Source organism: Petromyzon marinus, chromosome 50 (assembly GCF_048934315.1).
Source record: "Petromyzon marinus isolate PM22_M1 ecotype Great Lakes invasive population chromosome 50, UKy_Petmar_22M1.pri1.0, whole genome shotgun sequence".
Taxonomy (NCBI): Eukaryota; Metazoa; Chordata; class Hyperoartia; order Petromyzontiformes; family Petromyzontidae; genus Petromyzon; species Petromyzon marinus.
The window spans coordinates 8,362,410-8,381,465 of NC_133716.1; the positions used below are offsets into that span (position 1 = coordinate 8,362,410).

Sequence of the window (19,056 nt, forward strand, 5' to 3'; positions counted from 1 at the left end):
AGAAAGTAACAGGACTTTTCAAATTGCAAAAAAAATCGCGGCCTTTGCGATTTGCTAATCGCATTGTTTCAAATTGCGATTTCGATTTGAAATTAATCGTTCAGCCCTAATCCAGAGCAGAATGTCTCATGTGTCCAGTATTGGGGTTGAGACCTGTGTGTGTGTACGTGTGTGGTGGTGCAAAAGTGAGCACGCTGCGCTACGAACACGATGACCCGAGTTTGAATCCCGCTTGCGGCCAACACCAGTGACGATTATCTGAATCGGTCCTGGGCCTCCCCTAGGTCCACTCAGCCTCAAATGAGTACCTGGTGGGATGTGTAAACATTGCCACTAGGTAGACAAAGGCGCCCAAGCGTGGTATTGCTGGCCTCTGTAAGCTACAAATGCAATATTTTAATGTGTGTGTGTGTGTGTTAATGTGCATCTCTGTAATGTGTTGATAACAAAAACAATTAACATTTCCAAGGGCAGCTGAAAATGCTACAACAAAGCCAAGAGCTGGCATTTTTTTACGTATCCATATTAAACAAATTACTTAGTGATACTTTGTTGGCGGTGGTTGTACAAGCACACATAATGAAAAACCCAACGCATCCGTCAATAATACCGTGTCCTTAACATGGTAAATGGCCTTTGCCCATATCATATACTTTCCTTTTAAGGCCGCCGTGTTGTTGATGAATGTGTGTACAGTATTATGAGTCCATACATTTACGTGCCTGTTGATGTAATGTTGAAACAGAAAAGAGAGATGGTCCTTAAGTGGCCACTTGAGTTTTAAAGGGGGGGGGGGGGGCAATTGTTGAATAACAACAAAGTATATATCAATTTGATGCACGGGGTTTTTTTTCGTTCGCCAAGTTAGTGGTTACTCATTAACCGTGCGGGGGAATAATTAAGTCACGCCGTTATAATTCAAGGGCATCGACGGATTACCCGAACAGTGTTGTTGCACTTTTAAAATTCTAGCCAGAGCTCAGAGCCAAGGATGTTTATTGTAGAGGCTCGAATGTAAATGGTGCAGGCGGCAGCCCTGGCGATTGCTCGCTCAAACCGCTGCTGGCGGAAGGGCCTCCAGTAGGGGAAGCGCCAGAGAGAGCCACCGGAGAGAATACTTGGCCTGCTCTTCCATTCTGACCAGATATCTCGGAAGAGGTGGTGGTGGTAGCCTCCACGTCTTACCCCACCACACGTGGCCTGCCGATCAACTGTGGGGTGACCAGTTATTTATTTATTGTTGTTGTTGTTGTTGGGGTGGAGGGGGCAGAGGTGGGGTAAGGGTGGATTTGTAACTTTCTGACCTGCCCTTACTGGACATCTGCGAAAAGGAGCTGCATAGCTCATCGGATTCCACCAGAATAAATATTCTGATTCTGAAACCTTCCCACTTGAATGTCCGTGCCGGTAGATTGAACCCGGCGACCTTCTGGGTTTCAAGTCCAGCGTGCAAACCATTACATCACAACAGTATCCCAGAGGTGATAAATAGGAGCTGCGGTTATCATCACAAAACACAAAATCAGCTTACAATCCTTCTGTAAAGTTCCAATCTGTCCGATGTTGTATAGCCATTACACTTCCTTCAGTGTGTTTCAATAACAGGGTGGGGTGGTTCACGAGTCCAGAGACATCTAGGTAATTCAAAGCCACGGCTGACATCAGTGGCCATTGACTCCCCTTCAACGCACATGGACCAGCTTGGTGAAGTATGGTCGAACAGCCCCCCATCACCAAGCCATGGAGAGGCCTTTATTCAGGACGTACTGGATTAACAAAGGAACTGAAAAATATAGAATACGTATTACACAATGTTTACAATCAGGTAATTGAAATACAGTCTATAGAACAGTGTGTGTATATATCACGGTTGGCTACGTATGATTAGCACGGTTGGCTATGCACGGTACGAAAGGAGTTCAACATGGTTATCTTTTGGATAGACTGCCACCCATCATAGGAATGTGGAATTTACACCATTTTCTTTGGGTCCTTAATTGAGATGAGGACCACACGGCACTCCTTTAGGCAGCGATACAATTTTACCTGATTCACTGTATTTTGCACTTTAAAAATATAATAGCCATGTCATATATTATTTTGTGTCCTGGAGTACTGTAATGTAATATGGCAAATGTACAGAGTGGTACAGATGTCTTGCGACCCGCAATTAATTGACCCCTATCATGTTTTTCCTTCGCATATTCATTTCTGTTTTAAATAAACCTTACTTTTAAAAAAATACATTTAAAAAGATTTAAATAGAGGTCACAAGACACACATGGACATGCCGTTGTCAGTCTACTTCTGCACGAATGTCTCCCCTAACCATGTGGGTCATGAGGGTTATTTGATCACCACTTTGTACTTCACCGGTCAGTGGCGGTTGGTAAAGACGGGGAGCATAGATGAGGAAGCATCGGCACACAATACGACACTGCAATGCAATGCCCTCTTGATTTACACCCCGTAGCACCGCGGCCTATAACAAACAACCTGCTTGTGCATCGTGGTCACCGATCCAATCACTATCCAGGCTCAAGCCTGCTTTGCTTCTGATATCAAATGATCGTGTTATTACCTGCGGAGACTCCCCGAATAATCTGGTTCGTCCAGCTTAGATTTTAATTCGAAGAGGATCATTGCGGACTCAGTGTTGTACATTTAAAAATAAATAAATAAATAGATATAAACTACGGCTCAGGTGATATCACAGTGGCGTAATAGGTAGCGCACTGACCTTGAGATCCAAAGGTCACCGGGTTGTATGTTGAACTTCTTTCGCACCGTACGTAGCAAACCGTGCACATCGGAGGTGCGGGTTTGAGATCCTGTTGCGGTGATTGAAACAACGGGGCAGGTTTCTTAAAGTCACCCGGCCACTGTCCACCTAGCCGGGTATAAATGGGTTTCTCCAAAGTTCGCCGATTGTCAGGTTGTGTGTGGTGTGGTGAAGTGCTGGTATACTCCCACCTCTTCCGAGACGTCTGGCCCGCATGGAAGAGTAGGCCAAAACAAAATCTACGGCCCTGACTGGAGCTCCGTTATTGGAGGCCCTTCTGCCAGCAGCGGCGCCAGCGGGCCGTTGCAGGGCTGCACCTTTACCTCGTACAGCTAATGAGTGACGGCTCACTTATGCCTTTGAAGTGTCGCAGACTCATCATGACCGCCCGTAAGAATTGTTGAGCAACATTGAGCAACGCCTCCGGCTGAGGTAATAAGTTTACTGTCTTATTAGGGCAATGTTTGAGCTGCTGGTGACGCTGTGGGTTCGGTGTATCCCTGCCTCAGCGTGTTTCTAAAGCTGTTTAGCCTTTTAAAATGGAGCAGGCTTCTCTTGTAGAGCTCTCCACATTGGTGCCTGCTGATGATGCCGAAGGTGTAACAATTATTAAATGAATACAGTATTACGCCTGTGAATAATATAAATTCGTAAGGCTTTGCTGCATGCATCAGATGGCACGTGTAGGAATCATGTTTTTAAACAATGCATATATTATCATAGTATGTTTTTTTGTTTGCATTTTGACTGCAGGTATTGTGGTTAATGCAGACATGAATCCTTGTAAAAAGGTTTCAGTTTTGTTGCCAGAAAAATAAAGGGGAAAACCCTATTATTATATTTTGGTACTGGCAAAAGAGGTCTAATGATAAAGAAATTGCATTCTCTCTGGTTCTATTGGGTAAAGTCACGTAGGTAAAAAATAAAATAACAAAAATCAAGACGTTTCGGCCACAACACAAGCGGCCTTCATCAAATCTAGAAAAGAAATTGCATTATTGTAAGCATGTTAACATTTTTGTGTAATTAACTGCCAATCTAGCACACAATCTTGCATGTTTTCTGAGGATGTACAGTTTTATACGGCAAGTCCATGCAATAGCTATTCAAAGAAAAATACAATCATAGAGCTGAGTAATGCAACAGTATAGGATAATAGATCAGAGGCTAACTTAATCTTGCCTTCTCAGCCGTACCTTTATATATCTTCTATTATAAAAGCCCGGTGTTTAGTTTGTCCATTTGTCCGTCAACTAAATCATAACAGCCTCTCAGAAGGCCTGAATAAAAAAAGTTATAGAAAGTGGACCCCCCCCCCCTCCCAAAAAAAAAGTATTTTGTAGACATATATACCTCCACACCCTACATACAATAGACTCAGTGGTATCTGCACATAAGTGGGGGCGACTTGGCGAGGCGCAAAACACCGAGATGCCCTCCGCAGGCCGCCGACATTGTAGTTTATGTAAAAAGTCAAACTGATTTGTAGACACAGTGTAGGCACCACAGGTCATGCTTGTGTATACTTATCCATGTATATGTTATCATTTCATGGTATCCAAACAAGCAAGGAATTAATTTCGATTTAAAGCTTTCGTGACTGCAAGGATTAATCTTCTTTGGTTATTTCGGTAAAGTCACGTTGAATGAGAATAAAATAATAAAATAACATAATAAAATTCTCACGACGTTTCGGCCACAACGCAAGCAGCCGTCTTCAGGTGAAAGGAACAGACCTGTCGGGACGACCACAACGCTACTTGCGTTGTGGCCGAAACGTCGTGAGAATTTTATTGTGTTATTTTATTATTTTATTCTCATTCAACGTGACTTTACCGAAAGAACAAAAGAAGAAGCAAGGAATGGTGTTCGTTTTCAGGTCAGAACAATGAGCCGGTGGTGTAAATTCCACATTTCTACGCCAGGGGTGACCTCGGAACCAACCACTGCCAACACAATTCAGTACTCACGTGATCAAGCCTGGAGGAATCAACGGTTGATTTGCAGCTCAAAGACAATGCACTATCAAAGTAATGAGGGCTCGGGATGAGCATCTACATCATTAGACGCCTTTTGGCGTCACCTGGTCGAGCACCAATTGGGTCGAGGGTCAAAAGAAAGCCATCCCTTGGTGTGAACCAATCAGTTTCAAGGACAATGCATATATTATCATAGTATGTTTTTTGTTTGCATTTTTGACTGCAGGTATTGTGGTTAATGCAGACATGAATCCTCGTAAAAAAGGATTCAGTTTCGTTGCCAGAAAAAAGGGGAAAACCCCTATTATTAATGCGATTTCTGTTTGTATTTTTTCCTTTTTTTTGAAGGCATTAAGTTAGCTGTGGGGTGAAATGTGGGTACTCCCACTTATTTAAAGAAATGGCCAGTGTGTGGAAGAGTAGGCCAACTGCCCTCAAGTGAGCAAGAGATTACAGAAGGCTGCACCGTTACCCTTTTTCCCCATTATGAGCAGACTCGGCTATCAACCCAGCCACAGCTCAGATTAGTGGCCAGTGACATCTGACCCTGCCTTGTATCCTGCTTGACCGAACTTCATTGAGCAGTGCGGTGAAGTATGACCCGAGAACCCCCATAGTGGGAGACCTTCGTCCACCAGTCAATTGACAAAAAGGACTGTACATTGCCCATTGTCACATGATTAAGCTGAGGATATGGTGGTGTGCAGGAACGTTTTGTGTCTAAGCTGATTAATGTTGCAATAATATGTTCACTGGAAATTATACATTAATGATGGGATATAATATGTAGAGAATAGTGTTACCCCGCTTAACAAGTGTATATACAGCATGGATGCACACCGCACGTCCATAAAATCTAAAACAACAGGAAATGTACACACTTGCGAACCTTTGACATTCCAAAGTCATGATATACAAAAAAACACACTTGTGCCTCCGCAATGTATTTGCTGGCCTGTGTAAACACGACACATTGTGGGCCTGATATTGCAGTGTTTGCACGTAGGTGTTCAAAGGCACACACACACACATGCAAAGCTATCACATCAGTCAGCACACTGCCATACAAACCATGCCCCCTATGTTGGACTTTTACTGACAGCTAATAACAGTGACGACTGTACTTTTCAGCAGCAGTGAACTCAACCTTAGATGAGTACATGGTGTGTGTGTGTAAACATCGGAACTGGCCACAGCATCCACTTGATGCATCGTGCTGGATTGTAATGTGCTCGCTGAGATCACTCGCCGCAACCGCCCGTGTAGCTTACACGGGGAGATCTTTGTCTGTGACGACGCGCGTGGGAGTAGTAGTACGTGTGTCAATGAGTGAATGGCTCGGATCCGCGTTTGTGTTCCGATGCCACTCAAGACGAACGCAGTGGCCACCACCAGCTGCTGCCTCCTTGTTGTGCGTTAGACCGTTCCACCGGAGGAATGAGGAATGGGCGGTGACGTTGAGGCCTCAAGTTTCACCACCACCACCAACAACAACAACACAAACCCAGACGCAATGGACACGCGTCAACTCTGAGCATCACCATTTTTGTTGTTGTTGTTGTCATGGAGTTGTCGGTCCCATTGGAAGGAGACTGACGGTGTGTACGAATGCACGGACAGGTCTACACAAGCACGACCCCTGGCACCTGCAGTGTTAAGACGCAGCGTCGCGCAATGCCCACGATGCATTGGCCGTGGAATGTGAAACACGGTATCTGCAACCAGCACCGCCTGATACCTAACTTTGGAATGTGGGCTGTGCAAAGATTAGCATACTTACAAACATTAGCATACCTACAAACATTAGCATACCTACAAACATTAGCATACCTACAAACATTATCATACCTACAGACATTAGCATACCCACACACATGCGCGGCACGGCACTTCCGAGCGTTTTCTACCCCCCCCCCCCCCCAAAAAAAAGGAAGGAGGAAAGCAATGGACGCGTATGGCTTCGTAGTTTTCCCTCTAAACAACTCGAGATCCACACACAACACACACACAAAGCAGTGGACGCGTATGGCGGCTTCGTAGCTTTCTCTCGAGACCACTCGAAAGCCATCCCATTTCGCCGTTCCGTCAACGCGTCCTAGGCGGCTTGAGAAAGGGGGCACACACACCACACGCACAACACACAGCACACACACACACACCACACACAACACACACACACACCACACGCACAACACACAGCACACATACACAACACACACACACCACACACACCACACACAGCACACACACACCACACGCACAACACACAGCACACACACACAGCACACACACACAACACACACACGCACAACACACAGCACACACACACAACACACACACCACACACATACCACACACACAACACACAGCACACACCACACACATACCACACACACACACCACACACACCACACACATACCACACACACAACACACACACCACACACACACATACCACACAACACACACACCACATAACACACACATACCACACACACCACACAACACATACCACACACACACCACACACACATACCACACACACACACCAATTACACACACACACACAACACACACCAATTACACATACACAACACACACCAATTACACACACACAACACACACACACCACATAACACACACCAATTACACACACAACCCACAAATTGCACACACACAACACACACCACACACACACATACCACAACACACACACCACACACCACACACACATACCACACAACACAGCACACAACACACGCGCGCGGATTCCAGGCACTAACCTGGCCACCCATAATCCGGGGACCCCACCCCGCAGGCGCCACAGGTTGAAGGACACCTGCACGCCCCTTTACCTGTGGGGGCGGGGCTACCTTCGGTGGATTTACGTGCTATTGGTGGGGGGGGGGGTGCCAACAACACCTTGTTGCCAGGGTTACCAGGTGACGTCACAGAGGCAGGAAGAGGGCCCTGTGGGGTGTGTGTGGTGCGTGTGTGGGGAGCGATTCGCCTCTCGTCTGCTGTTGCGGCAAGCCTGAGACCTCATAGACGCGGAGAGAGCGAGGTCCGTCAGCTCGTCACCTGGCGTGTGACCACCGGGAGCACATTTTTGTTTTTTTGTGAAAGCTGCCGTGTGATCATTCTCGTGGAGAAAAGATGTCGTGAAGAAGGGTGGTGGTGGTGGGGTTGTAAAAACAGCAATTGTCAACTTTTTTTGTGGGGGTGTGGGCACTCCACCCGTTGCTGCGTTCCTCTGCGTGACAAGCTGCTACCGCCGCCGCTGCTGCTGCTGTTGGTGGGAAGCTTTTGGCCCCATGAGGGTCGGGCACTTGGTGAGGCTGTGACCACGAGGGAGTCGAGGAGGCGACCCACATCATCATCATCAACAAGGCGTTTTGGGACAAACAAAAACTCCACTCGTCATCGTCGTCGTCGTTTGAATCACAAGATGGCCGTGTGTGCTTTGGCTTGGCTGTAGGTCAACTTATTTCGTTGAACATACAGCTCAGGTTAAATACCCCCCCCCCCCCCAAAAAAAAGTGGAAGTAATCTTGGTCAAGGTAACTTCTGATTTGAACGTTTACCTTACAAGCAGTTCCCAGACGAGAGCAAAAGGGGGGGTGGTGTCTGCTTCTCTGGCTAAGAGTAAAGAAAAAGGATTCGTGGCTTGTTCTCTGTCGTAATGTTTCTATATTCGGTACATTAGTCTCTTCATACTCCGAAAGGAGACCATTCGATTGCTGCATTTAGACTTGCAGCATCAGGAGACCGGCATGGCGAGATTGCCAATCTCTTGGGCCATATGGCTCTCCGTCTTCCAGCTTGCTCTGATGTCAATGGAGGCAATTGCTCAGGACTGCGGGCCTTTAAACATCAATGGTGAGTTACGTGGTTTCTTTGGAAGTAAATGTGTGTGTTTGTAACAAAAAATATGTATAGTTTAAAGTTAGATGGAGTGCTACTTTTATGACGGGTGGTTAAAGGTATGGGAATATTACATTTCTGCCACAGTATATAGAAATATGAGACGCACCGTTTTAGAATTAGATTGTGTGTAAAGGGCTCTTGGGAAAATGTGTTTAATAAGTCGTATTTTAGAGTCTCCTACTTTTTCTAACAATACTTGTGTGCTTGGGTGCCACAGAGTTAAGTGATGCGTGCACGTGGGCGGTTCTAGGATTTTAGATTTTATACAGAGGCCGGTTATAACTTTTGCAAAGGACTTTCTGGCCTCTGTTGAGCTATCACCTGGTTAGACGTGATTAACCTGAACTTACACCTCGTGCTGCGTAATCATTAAGTGGACTTTTTTTACCGAGACATGGCGTGTCATCCAGTTAGGATTGTAATGACATGTAAACAATGATACGCGCTTGTGATATGAAGTGTACGTGCTTGTAAAGTACCGCAACGTTTGGACAAACTCGGGGACGAATTGACTCTTACATCCACACCGAGAAAGCGATGCAGTGCGTTCAGTTTCGTGCGTCTTGCGTCCGAAACCATTGTTGGCACGGGCCACATTTTCATTGGGTTGACTTGGTGAGGTCACCCAATTTTTTGGAACTTGGTGAGGTCACCCAATTTTTTTGAACTGCCCGTGTGTTTGTGTGTGTGTGTCCATTTTTTATCGGCTAACGATATCCTTTGGAAAGTTGTACGCAGCATAACAACAGTGGGATTTTAATGAATGCGAATATGTAGGTGTTGCTGATGTTTAGGTAAAAAGAACATTTAAATGTGTGCGGCGGTTGTTTTTAGTGCATTGTGCTTCAGAATGTGTCAGGTGTGCTACCGTAGAATTGGAGACGGCATTTGCAAGCAGCATTGCCTCCTTGCCTGCTTTGTTGTGTTTAGTTTGTTCGCCTTCCCCCCCCATAGTAACCTCCGATTAGCACGAGTGGCTACGTACGGTGCGAAAGAAATTCAGCATACATACGTGTGTCAAATTAGGACCTGCGTATGCAAAACCGCCGCCTAAATAGTTACTTGTAACATTAATGCGTGTTGCAGCTGAATAAGCGTCTCTAACATTCAGGCATTGCATATTATTTGCGGTGTGCTTCCAGCTGATGGATGTACGTTATCTGGAGAGCAGTTACAAATTGTTTCTGCCTACGCATTTTACAGCCTTCTTGTTGCGAGAGGGTATACTTTGTTTATTACGACTTGTGCAGCGATGGTAACGATGATCGCGAAGGCGTAAATAACTGCGTGATTAGCGTGTGTAGCTCTGCGCGATAACAAGTCGGGGCTAATACATTTTGATCCGCACAGGGACCTGTCCAGAAAATGAAAATGTCGTCAGTAACGCCAGCGGAGAGCAATGCTGTGTAAGTGGAATGACATTGGAGCGCACGTCTTTTTTGTTACATATCGGACAACTACAATCGAAATACTGTAAATGCATACGGATGTGATTCCGTGTTGCCATTCCTCAATGGCCAATTGTGTTGATTTGTTTTTAATGATGCTTGTTTACCCAGAGCCTCAACGAGTCTCAATACTACTTTCTTTCTCAGGAGGGACCTAGCCAAGGTTTTTCTCTAGTGGTCGATGTTGCTCTGCGTATGATCCCAATTGAGTAATCTGCAGTGTAATTCTCTCCGAATTGGAATGTTTTGGCAAATGCCATTTTTTTTACTTTGTTTGAGGGTGTTTTTTTGTGTTTAGCTATGGGTGGAAACTGGAGAACCCGGTGGAAACCCATGTAGAACAAGGGGAGAATGTACAGACGCCGCACAGAAAGCGCCCGAGTCGGGAATCATACGCAATAGTTTCTTACTGGGAAGCGTTCCCACTCCACCACCCCAACGCCGCCCTAAAATCAGAAATGCAGATTCATTGCATGCGGACATTATAGTCTGTGTGTGTTTTGTGTGACTGTGGAGGTCTCTGTGAATGTTTTATGTCGCATGCTAGTGAACTGAATCCTGCTGCTGATAAGAACTCTCAAAAGTGCTCTGGAAGTTGAAACGTTATGGCTGCAAAAAAAGGACCCACAATGGTCACCAAATACGTGCAGCTGTGAAGTGTCAAGGGCACTTGACAGTAAAACAAAATAGTGAAGAAATTTGCCAAACACCACACGCAGTACCTTCCTACAAAACAATCTTGAGACTCAACGACACCCAACACAATGCATGTTGATTTATAATCTCAGCGTAAATATCAACTGAAGGTAAATTATCCTCCAGCAGTTTCTTACGGATTTATTCTTCTCTTATAAACGCCTCCCCCCACTGTAAGTCATGCGAGTTGTTTCACCAAACTTCACCATGCTGGTCAGTGTGGATTTATGTAGTTATGATGTAGTATTCTTCCCATGCTATGTTCAAGTCGTATTTATGCCTCGGTGGTGGTGGCAACCCTTTTTTTTTATTTTACATTACATGAATGTGACTCGAGTCTTATCGACGTTGCTTTTTCCCTAGCTGCAGAAGACGCAGAACAGCACTTCAGTCGTGGCTATCGTAGTGCCCGTTGTGGTGGGCGGCCTGGCGCTGCTGGTGGCGCTGCCCATTGCCATCTACTGCTTCATTAAAGTCCGGAACAAGCGGAGGGACGAGGGGACCTACAACCCCAACATGCAGGAGAAGTCCAGCGTGTCGCAGACAGGCCCGCCGGGAGGCCTGCAGAGGCCACCTGAAGAGCGTCTCATATGACGGGCTTCATTTCGGCTCGGGACAATCTGTTCCCCAAAGCGGGAGACTGTTGAGTCCCAGGAAAATCAATTGCGATAAAGAGAGAAACAATCTAGAATATCACGGATGAAGATGACCACTGGGACTCGGAGTGTACTGTAATGCCTCTTTTCCACTGACCACATCCGATCCGAGCCGATGCGGGGCCTTTGCATTCCGAATGGTTTCCCACCGGCTATTTGCCGAGCCGAACCAGAACAAATCCGTGATGCGCTGTGGCACCACAGGAAGACATTTGAATCTGGCTCGAGGGGGCCAACATAAGCCAGGGGTAGGGTTCATCTTTATTGTCGTAACATCATGTTGGTCGGGCGTCGCGTTAGTTGGCACGGTTGAACCTCGCGCAATGAACGTGTAATGTCGGCGGCACGGCCCAGGTTCGGCAGGAGAAAAAAAAAAACCTAGCACCTCCTGATCTGTGCCGGGCTTGGCTCGAAATGGCGTGCTTGTACAGTGGAAAAGAGGTATTTTCAGGCGTGGTGAGCACTGAAATAGAACATGTGTCGGTTTTGGACATGAGCACACACTCACTGTTCTGCAGCTGAGTCATTTGATTCCTTTGTTTATGCAATCTTTTTGTCAGCTGACCTGCCAAACTTGACTAACATTACAGTCTGCATGTTGCTTCAACTTGCCTATTGTTGAATAGCCTTTATTTGCTTCGGGTGATTTTATAAATGGTTAGGAAGAGGCTGCTGCTGCTGGGTACATTCTGGGAACAAAGAGACTGAAATTCTGCTGTGGGTGCAAGGAAGCTGCTGATCTGGTTATGTGGGTTTGAACATTTATTTGGCATATTCGTGGTATAATCAGCATATTACTACCATACCACCACGCAATTGTAAACAAAAGTCCCCCACTTATTTTCATTGCAGTAATTTCATTCCATCTGCAGTCATGGCCAGAGTGGCCCATATTATACGACTGAAATGAAACCCGTTTTTACGCAAAATTGAGCAAACAGGTTTGGCTTCCTAAGTGGGTGACGAATGTCCGCGTGCATCACACGGCATTCTCATCCGCTGCCTACAACACACGCGCACGTTGGCTTGTAACACAATAATCGATGTATTGAATTACACGGCTGCTCTGGCGAGCGGCACCACGAAGCCTATGCTGGCTTGCGCGCGACGTTTCGGAGGCCTGTGCAGAAGGACTCTCTCATAGTCACGGCGAGCATGCGCGATCCGTGTCCTCTTGAGCAGCGACGCGACGGACGCTAACTAGTTCGCTTACCAACTTCGCCTTCGCTCGTCTGATGCCCACCAGAGAGAAAAGGCCGGTGGTGCGGTTGGGGGCAAAGTCCAGTGGTGCGTTCCTTGTTGCGAGTCTTTCTGCTCTACCCAGTGGGGGTATAATCGTTGCTGCCAGCTAACAATCGCATGTTTATAGGGGTGGGGGAGGGTTATTCCATCACTCGGGTGTATGGACGTCACTTGCCCGTGAGCTAGGGTGCGTGCTTATGGGGTGCCCCGTACCAGGCCGTGTCTGTGCGGGAGCCGCCGTGTCACGGTGTTCAGATCATACACCCACGCTTCCAGCAGCGTTAAGTCAACAGCAGTAAAGAGGTTTTTTTTTATTGAAGCCGAGCAAACTGTGTGTGTGTGCGCGCGCGCTGTAGTGCGTACGATTCCCGGTCGGGTCCACTCCCTAATTATTTCAAAAAAACTGTAAATATTGGAAAATGTGAATGTTGCAAATATAGTTACGGTTGCGAAGGTGCGGAGTGCTTGTTTTTAAAGTTGCATGCGTTTGCATCAGAGCTGGCCTTTTGAAAGTGGAAAGGCTGAACAGCGTGCAGTTTCGCAATTTGAGATCCCCCCCCCGTGTGCAAATTGACTGCCTAATTGTATTTTTTTTTATTTCGGTGCAATTTTAGCGTTTAGGTTTCGCGAGCGAACACAGCAGGCTTGTGACGCAGTGGCGTCGATAACAGAAGCTACGGAGAACGAGGGGAAACGTTCATGTCCTTCAGTAATGACGGAGCATTTTAGTTTTCATAAAGCTTTCCGACGTAGAACGAAAGTTAATAACCAATGTCCTTCAAGCCTACTTCATATGTTATTGCTTTGATCACTTTAATTGTGATGTTATGTCCATGACATGTCTGGTGAAGTTCCACATTTTTGCCAGACCTTTTACTACAGTAAATATATTTTTGTTATAAATCTAGCTATTTGAATGATAACGTGCATAGAATTGCTTGCTACCTATAGTCTGTAATAATTTTAATTGTTATCCGTGTGAGATTGGAACCACGTCAAGCGGTTTGCGTTTGAAAATTGTATGGTTGATCCTTTATAAATAAATGGTAAAACACTGGAAACTAACTCCTGAGTAGGTTTTTTTTTAAGGTTGTGCTGAGCAGCTCTCAGATGTGTTTTAGGGCCGTGCCGTGCGTTTTGTTTGACATGATGTCCGACGTTTTGCTCCACATGCCAAAAGCTTCTGAAGGAACGATTCGGTTATGTTCAGCTTCTGAAGGAGAAAAACGTGAGACATCGTGCCAAACAAACATGCGTTCCAACGTGGTAAGACATCGGAGAGCGTACATTGAAAAATGTAAATTGTTGAGTAAACTTAAATGTGTATTTTCAGTTTCTTTGAATTCCTGACATTTTTGTATCACCCATTTTTCTCTTGAGCTGGTTCTAGCAATGCCCATTTGTTTTGGGGTAATTGCTGTGGCACTGCAATACACTTTTTCACATTTTTTACATGTTATTTTCAAAGCGGATTTTAAGCTTTGCTCATGCAAATGTAGCACGCACATGTGTGTGTTAAATCCCGTCAAGATGCACGGTCAGACTGACCTGTTTGATGGTGTGTGTTAAATCCCTTTAACCTGTGACCTGTTGGCATCTGAGAATCTTTCCCAGGCTGAAAAATCATTAAGGGCTCACGAATATAAGTGCTTTGACGTCGCCTTTATAACATAAACTCAACACATTCAATCAATAACATTTTGCGACGGGTGAAAATAAATATACATATGAAAGGTGACATTTTGAGCAATGGATTTGTATTTATTTTTGTCCAAGTGAAAAGGGGTAATTGCCTGAAATGTCACTAGCTTAAATAAATGTAATAGGTTACATTTTTGGGTAATGGTCCTTCATCATAGCAATGAATGTCATGGCAATACCTCTCATAACGATGACGTGCATTGCCTCTGATGCTTTTTGCCTCTTCGTGGCAGTGTTAGTGCTGAATGTGAGGCTTTTCTTATTTTGTGCTTGTGCACTCCTGCTACAGAAATTTCCCAACGTCTGCATTTTAATGTTGCCTCTGCCCGAATGAAAAATGTACGTATGCATGTTGAACTTCTTTTGCGACGTACGTAGCCAACCGTGCTAATTGGAGGTGTGTTGGAAGGACGACAAACACAACACAAAATACAATAAAACTATCCGCGTCAATCACTGCCCACTCACCATCACTGGCCATCCTTTCATTCTTTCCTCATTCGGTCGCTCAAGCGTTCTAACCGCGCGTGTTTGAAATGCCACGTTCTGGGTCATTCGCGTGTCCCCCGAACGACGTGTCCCCCTCCTCCTCTAGGCCTCCTGGTGGGCATCGTGGTCACGCTCGCCGCAGCTGGGCCTGGTGCTGGGCGCGTCGTCGGGCGGCCTGGCGTTGCTCCTCGCCATCGCGGCGGCGACCTGCGTCGTCATGGCCCGCAGCAAGAGGGCGACTCAGGGCGTTTACGAGCCGAGCCGACAGGAGAAGGAGGGCACCCGCCTCGAGATGTGGAACGTGGTCAAGCCGCCGCCCACCGAAAGGCTGATTTGACCGATGGTCGAGCGATGATCGGCCCGGGCCCGATGGTGGAAATGTATCGCACGCTGCTGCTCGGAGCTGCTTCGCTTTACCCCCCGTTGCTGTGCCAGTGTTGCCAGATCTGGAAATTAACGGCTCTGGGATAGTGGACATCTCGATTTGGTTTATGCATAATGATCATCTCCCAGTCAGACAGCCCAGCAACAAGGCTTTGGTTCAATATTAACTTCCAGCTGGTTCAAAACTAAAATGAAAACTAAACTTCCCTTAAATTTTGATTTAAAGCTTTCGTGACTGCAGGGATTCATATTCTTGGTTCTTTCGGTAAAGTCACGTATTTTATTGTTTCCCTTCTACTTGACTTTACCGAAAGAACCAAGAATATAAACTTGCCTTGTTGAAAATCCCCGATGTAACCTTTGTAAAAAAAAATGGTCATCTTATGTGAAGCTCCAATATCAGCTACTGCTACTTCCTGTGCCCAAAGGCATAAACAAAGAGCAGCGTGTTGACAGTGGATGGAATGTCGTATATTTATTATTGTTACAAAAGTCACTCAAATGGCAGAAATATATCCTCATTTGCATTTATCAATAGCGGCATTCGAAACAATGCTTAAGTATCTTAAATACCCACCATCTCTGTCCACAAAGCGGATGATGAAATACACCATTATCGCCCCGACATCACCACAGGGAAGGAGTAATCCACGATACTAAACTTCCCTAAATGCTACCAGAGGTGAGAGCCTGAAATCTGGAAACACTGCCCGATGCTCTCAGAGCTTTAGTGGAATTTTTTTCAAATTTTGCAGTCGGGGTTCATGAAGGGAGGGGGACCAGGCAGGGTTTCGGGAATCGCACTTGTTAAGGCCGAGCCTGGTAATGGCTGTGAAAAATATTTATATTCAGTCTTATGCATTTACACGTGTAACATGTGAAGCAATAACATACCACTCGTCTTACGCGTACAGGTATCTATTTACTTTATACACACACATTGTACAGGTGTGTGTGTTTTGCTTGCTGCGTAACATTGGTTCACGACTACAATCCTGTAATAATATTAACTGCCCAAGTTGCATCCGGGTGAGACACTTTATTGTGGGTTTACAAATTGAACCGCACAGAGAATTGGCGAGAGTGGTTCGTGCACTGCGCTTTGAAGAAAGCAAAACCGAGTTCGATTCCCGGCCATAGCTAACGTCAGTGGCGAGTAACATTTTAACCGTTCCTGGAATTCCTCTCGTTTCACTATTCCCCACTGACCAACGTGGTGAAAATGAAGTGACCACCGGCATGGCGTGAGGAGGCCTTCATCCAGCAGTGGATTGACAAAAGGCAGCGCATTTATTTATTTCATAAAATATCAACTAGGTGCGATCTTCATCACCGTAGTCTCGAGGTTTGGTTTTGTTGTGTATTTTGTCATGGGTTTATTGTTACCACGCATCACTAGCATTCCACTGTGGCATTTTGCAAGAAGAAATGGGAAGGCATGTCCCCATATTAACTCTAAACATGAAGCAGAGTTTTACGTCTTATTTTAATGCCATTTATTTCATATACTGCACTCAAAAAAAATATTTCAAAACAGAAGGCTAAAATTGCCTGTTGTCTTAAGTCCAACTCATCCCACAAAGGAAACAGAATTTGTATAGTTACCCATCACTATCGATGTAGATTTTATCATTGTTCATATTTGACCATGCTCTGTGTACTTTACTGTATGTTTAGCATGCCTTTGGCTCCATGAGCCTTAAGTATTTCTTTAAAATCTAATTACTTTAATTCGTTGAAACAGTTGACACTGGAATTGGTCACGTTGACGAGTCTGTTGGTGCAACGTGTGTGTGTCTGTGTGTTTCCATACCATCCAAAAAAATCACACGGTGGTGTATTGAATCTTTTGAGTGTTCCAGTGTTAATGCATCACAATATGATTGTATTTCCCCCCTATTGTTGCCCTTAAAGTATTCACCTAGTGTTCGCTTGAGTGCTGCTCTTTACGTATTGGGGGCCGTCCATAAATGACGTCACGCACCTAGGGGGTGGGGGGGGGGTGGTCAGACATTTGTGACGATGTGTGACGAGGGGGGGGGGTTGAGAAATGTGACGTCACATCAAAATGCGCAACTTTAAATAAATATAGACAACACGTTCTACTTAATTAAATAGACGTTTTAATAAATGTTTTCTCCTACAACATCAGAGTGCAGCGCCACATTAAATACGCACTACAATGACAATAGTTTAAAGCGATTTGAAACATGTGTTTTTTTTGGTGGGGGGGTTAGAGCTTAGTGACGTCATATTTGAGGGGGGGTCTGACTTTTTGTGACGCCATGTGACGAGGGGGGGGGGGGTCAAAAATCGACCAAAATCGCGTGACGTCATTTATAGACGGCCCTTTAGATGTCGGGATTTTTTGTTGTATTTTTAAGCTTGTATGAAATGTCATAATTTATTGGCGTCTGGCCCAAAAACAATACACAGCTCAGGTGGAGTATATTTTTAGCCACTGTAACAAGTTCCAGTAATATTGTTTTTTTTTAACCTGTCTTATTTTAAACCTGGGAGTTTACAAGCTTGTAAAAAAAGTGCTCTACGGTTTTTTTTTAGTTACGTACACTGTTTGGTGCAGTGGTGAGCACAATTCACCATCAACCCGGCCAACAGCGGTTTGTGATATGTGAACAGGAACGTGGCCTCTGTTCTTCACCAACCTGCACTGACCACACTGTTGAAGTATAGTCCAAGGCTCCCGATGGCTGATGCATCATGGTACGACAATTAATTCAACGGTGGATTGCAAAGGGCTATCAAATTGGTGTTTGTTGCGTGGTTAGACTTGCAACTAATGTGTGCAGGAATTATTGTGTCTTGCGTGATTGACCGAGGGTTAAATGTGTACAAGGCACATCTTAATCTGCTGAAGAAAAAAAAACATGAACGTATTTACGTACTGGATGTTTTCTCTTTTTTTATACGTATTTGATTTTGGGGACACTTGTATGAGTCTAGTAACGATTACTCTGGACATCAAATAGGTTTTGTACCACAACTACTGCATTTACCGACTCCGATTACATGCGTTTATTACCACTATACGACTACGATAAATGCAAGTTGTTTAGCCAATGAAGCTTTGCTCAGCCGAACGACACTTTGTCAGGAGGGTCCTTCATTGGCACGTTTGACTAATTCAATTAATGCCGATTTGGCACAAGGGACGAAACCGGAGCAATCCGGAGGAAAATAAAACCGACGCATATAAAGGGATAATGTACAAAGCTCTGCACGGATTGATTCAAGGATCCGTTGCTGCACTGCAATCTTCAGGCCGCTGTGCAGCGCAAAACTACTGAAGTATATTTTTTGCCTGTTACACAGTACAGTGCTTTGTTGACATTTTATATGCTGTATGTACATAACCTAGGGCGCACGGGTTTTTGTTTTTGTAAAAAGTGGTTAAAGGAACGTAGATGATCACAGAACAACAGTATTTGAATTGGGACAATCCGGCATGTGGTCTGTTTTCATGTGTGATTTGAAATGTGTCTTACAATTGCAATGCTGAAATTGTAACGTTATTATTAGTAAGTTGGCAATAAAAGTTGTCATTGCTATTGTCGATGCTGTCCAAGTATCCGCAGGTGCGAGAGCGTCCGCGCCCCCCGTGTTGACGACAGCTGCGGTGTTCACGAACGCTCGTTGAGGATACTCGCTCACAGGTGTGGGTGCCAGCGTGCCGCGCTGTTCGCTGCGTCAGCATTGGCCATGGTGTGCGTCCTGGTGGATCACCACGTGCG

At 45.3% G+C, this 19,056-nt stretch overlaps 1 protein-coding gene across 1 annotated transcript in view; it reads left to right on the plus strand.

Annotated features, from left to right (window-relative positions):
- LOC116953178 (protein crumbs homolog 2-like) overlaps window positions 1–13,795 on the plus strand; it is a 147,242-nt gene extending 133,447 nt beyond the window's left edge. The window contains exon 15 of the mRNA XM_076074856.1: window positions 11,196–13,795. Within this exon, the coding sequence (XP_075930971.1) occupies window positions 11,196–11,426 (231 nt within the window). The 3' untranslated portion in view covers window positions 11,427–13,795. The remainder of the gene's footprint in view (window positions 1–11,195) is intronic.
- The last annotated feature ends 5,261 nt before the right edge of the window (window positions 13,796–19,056 follow it).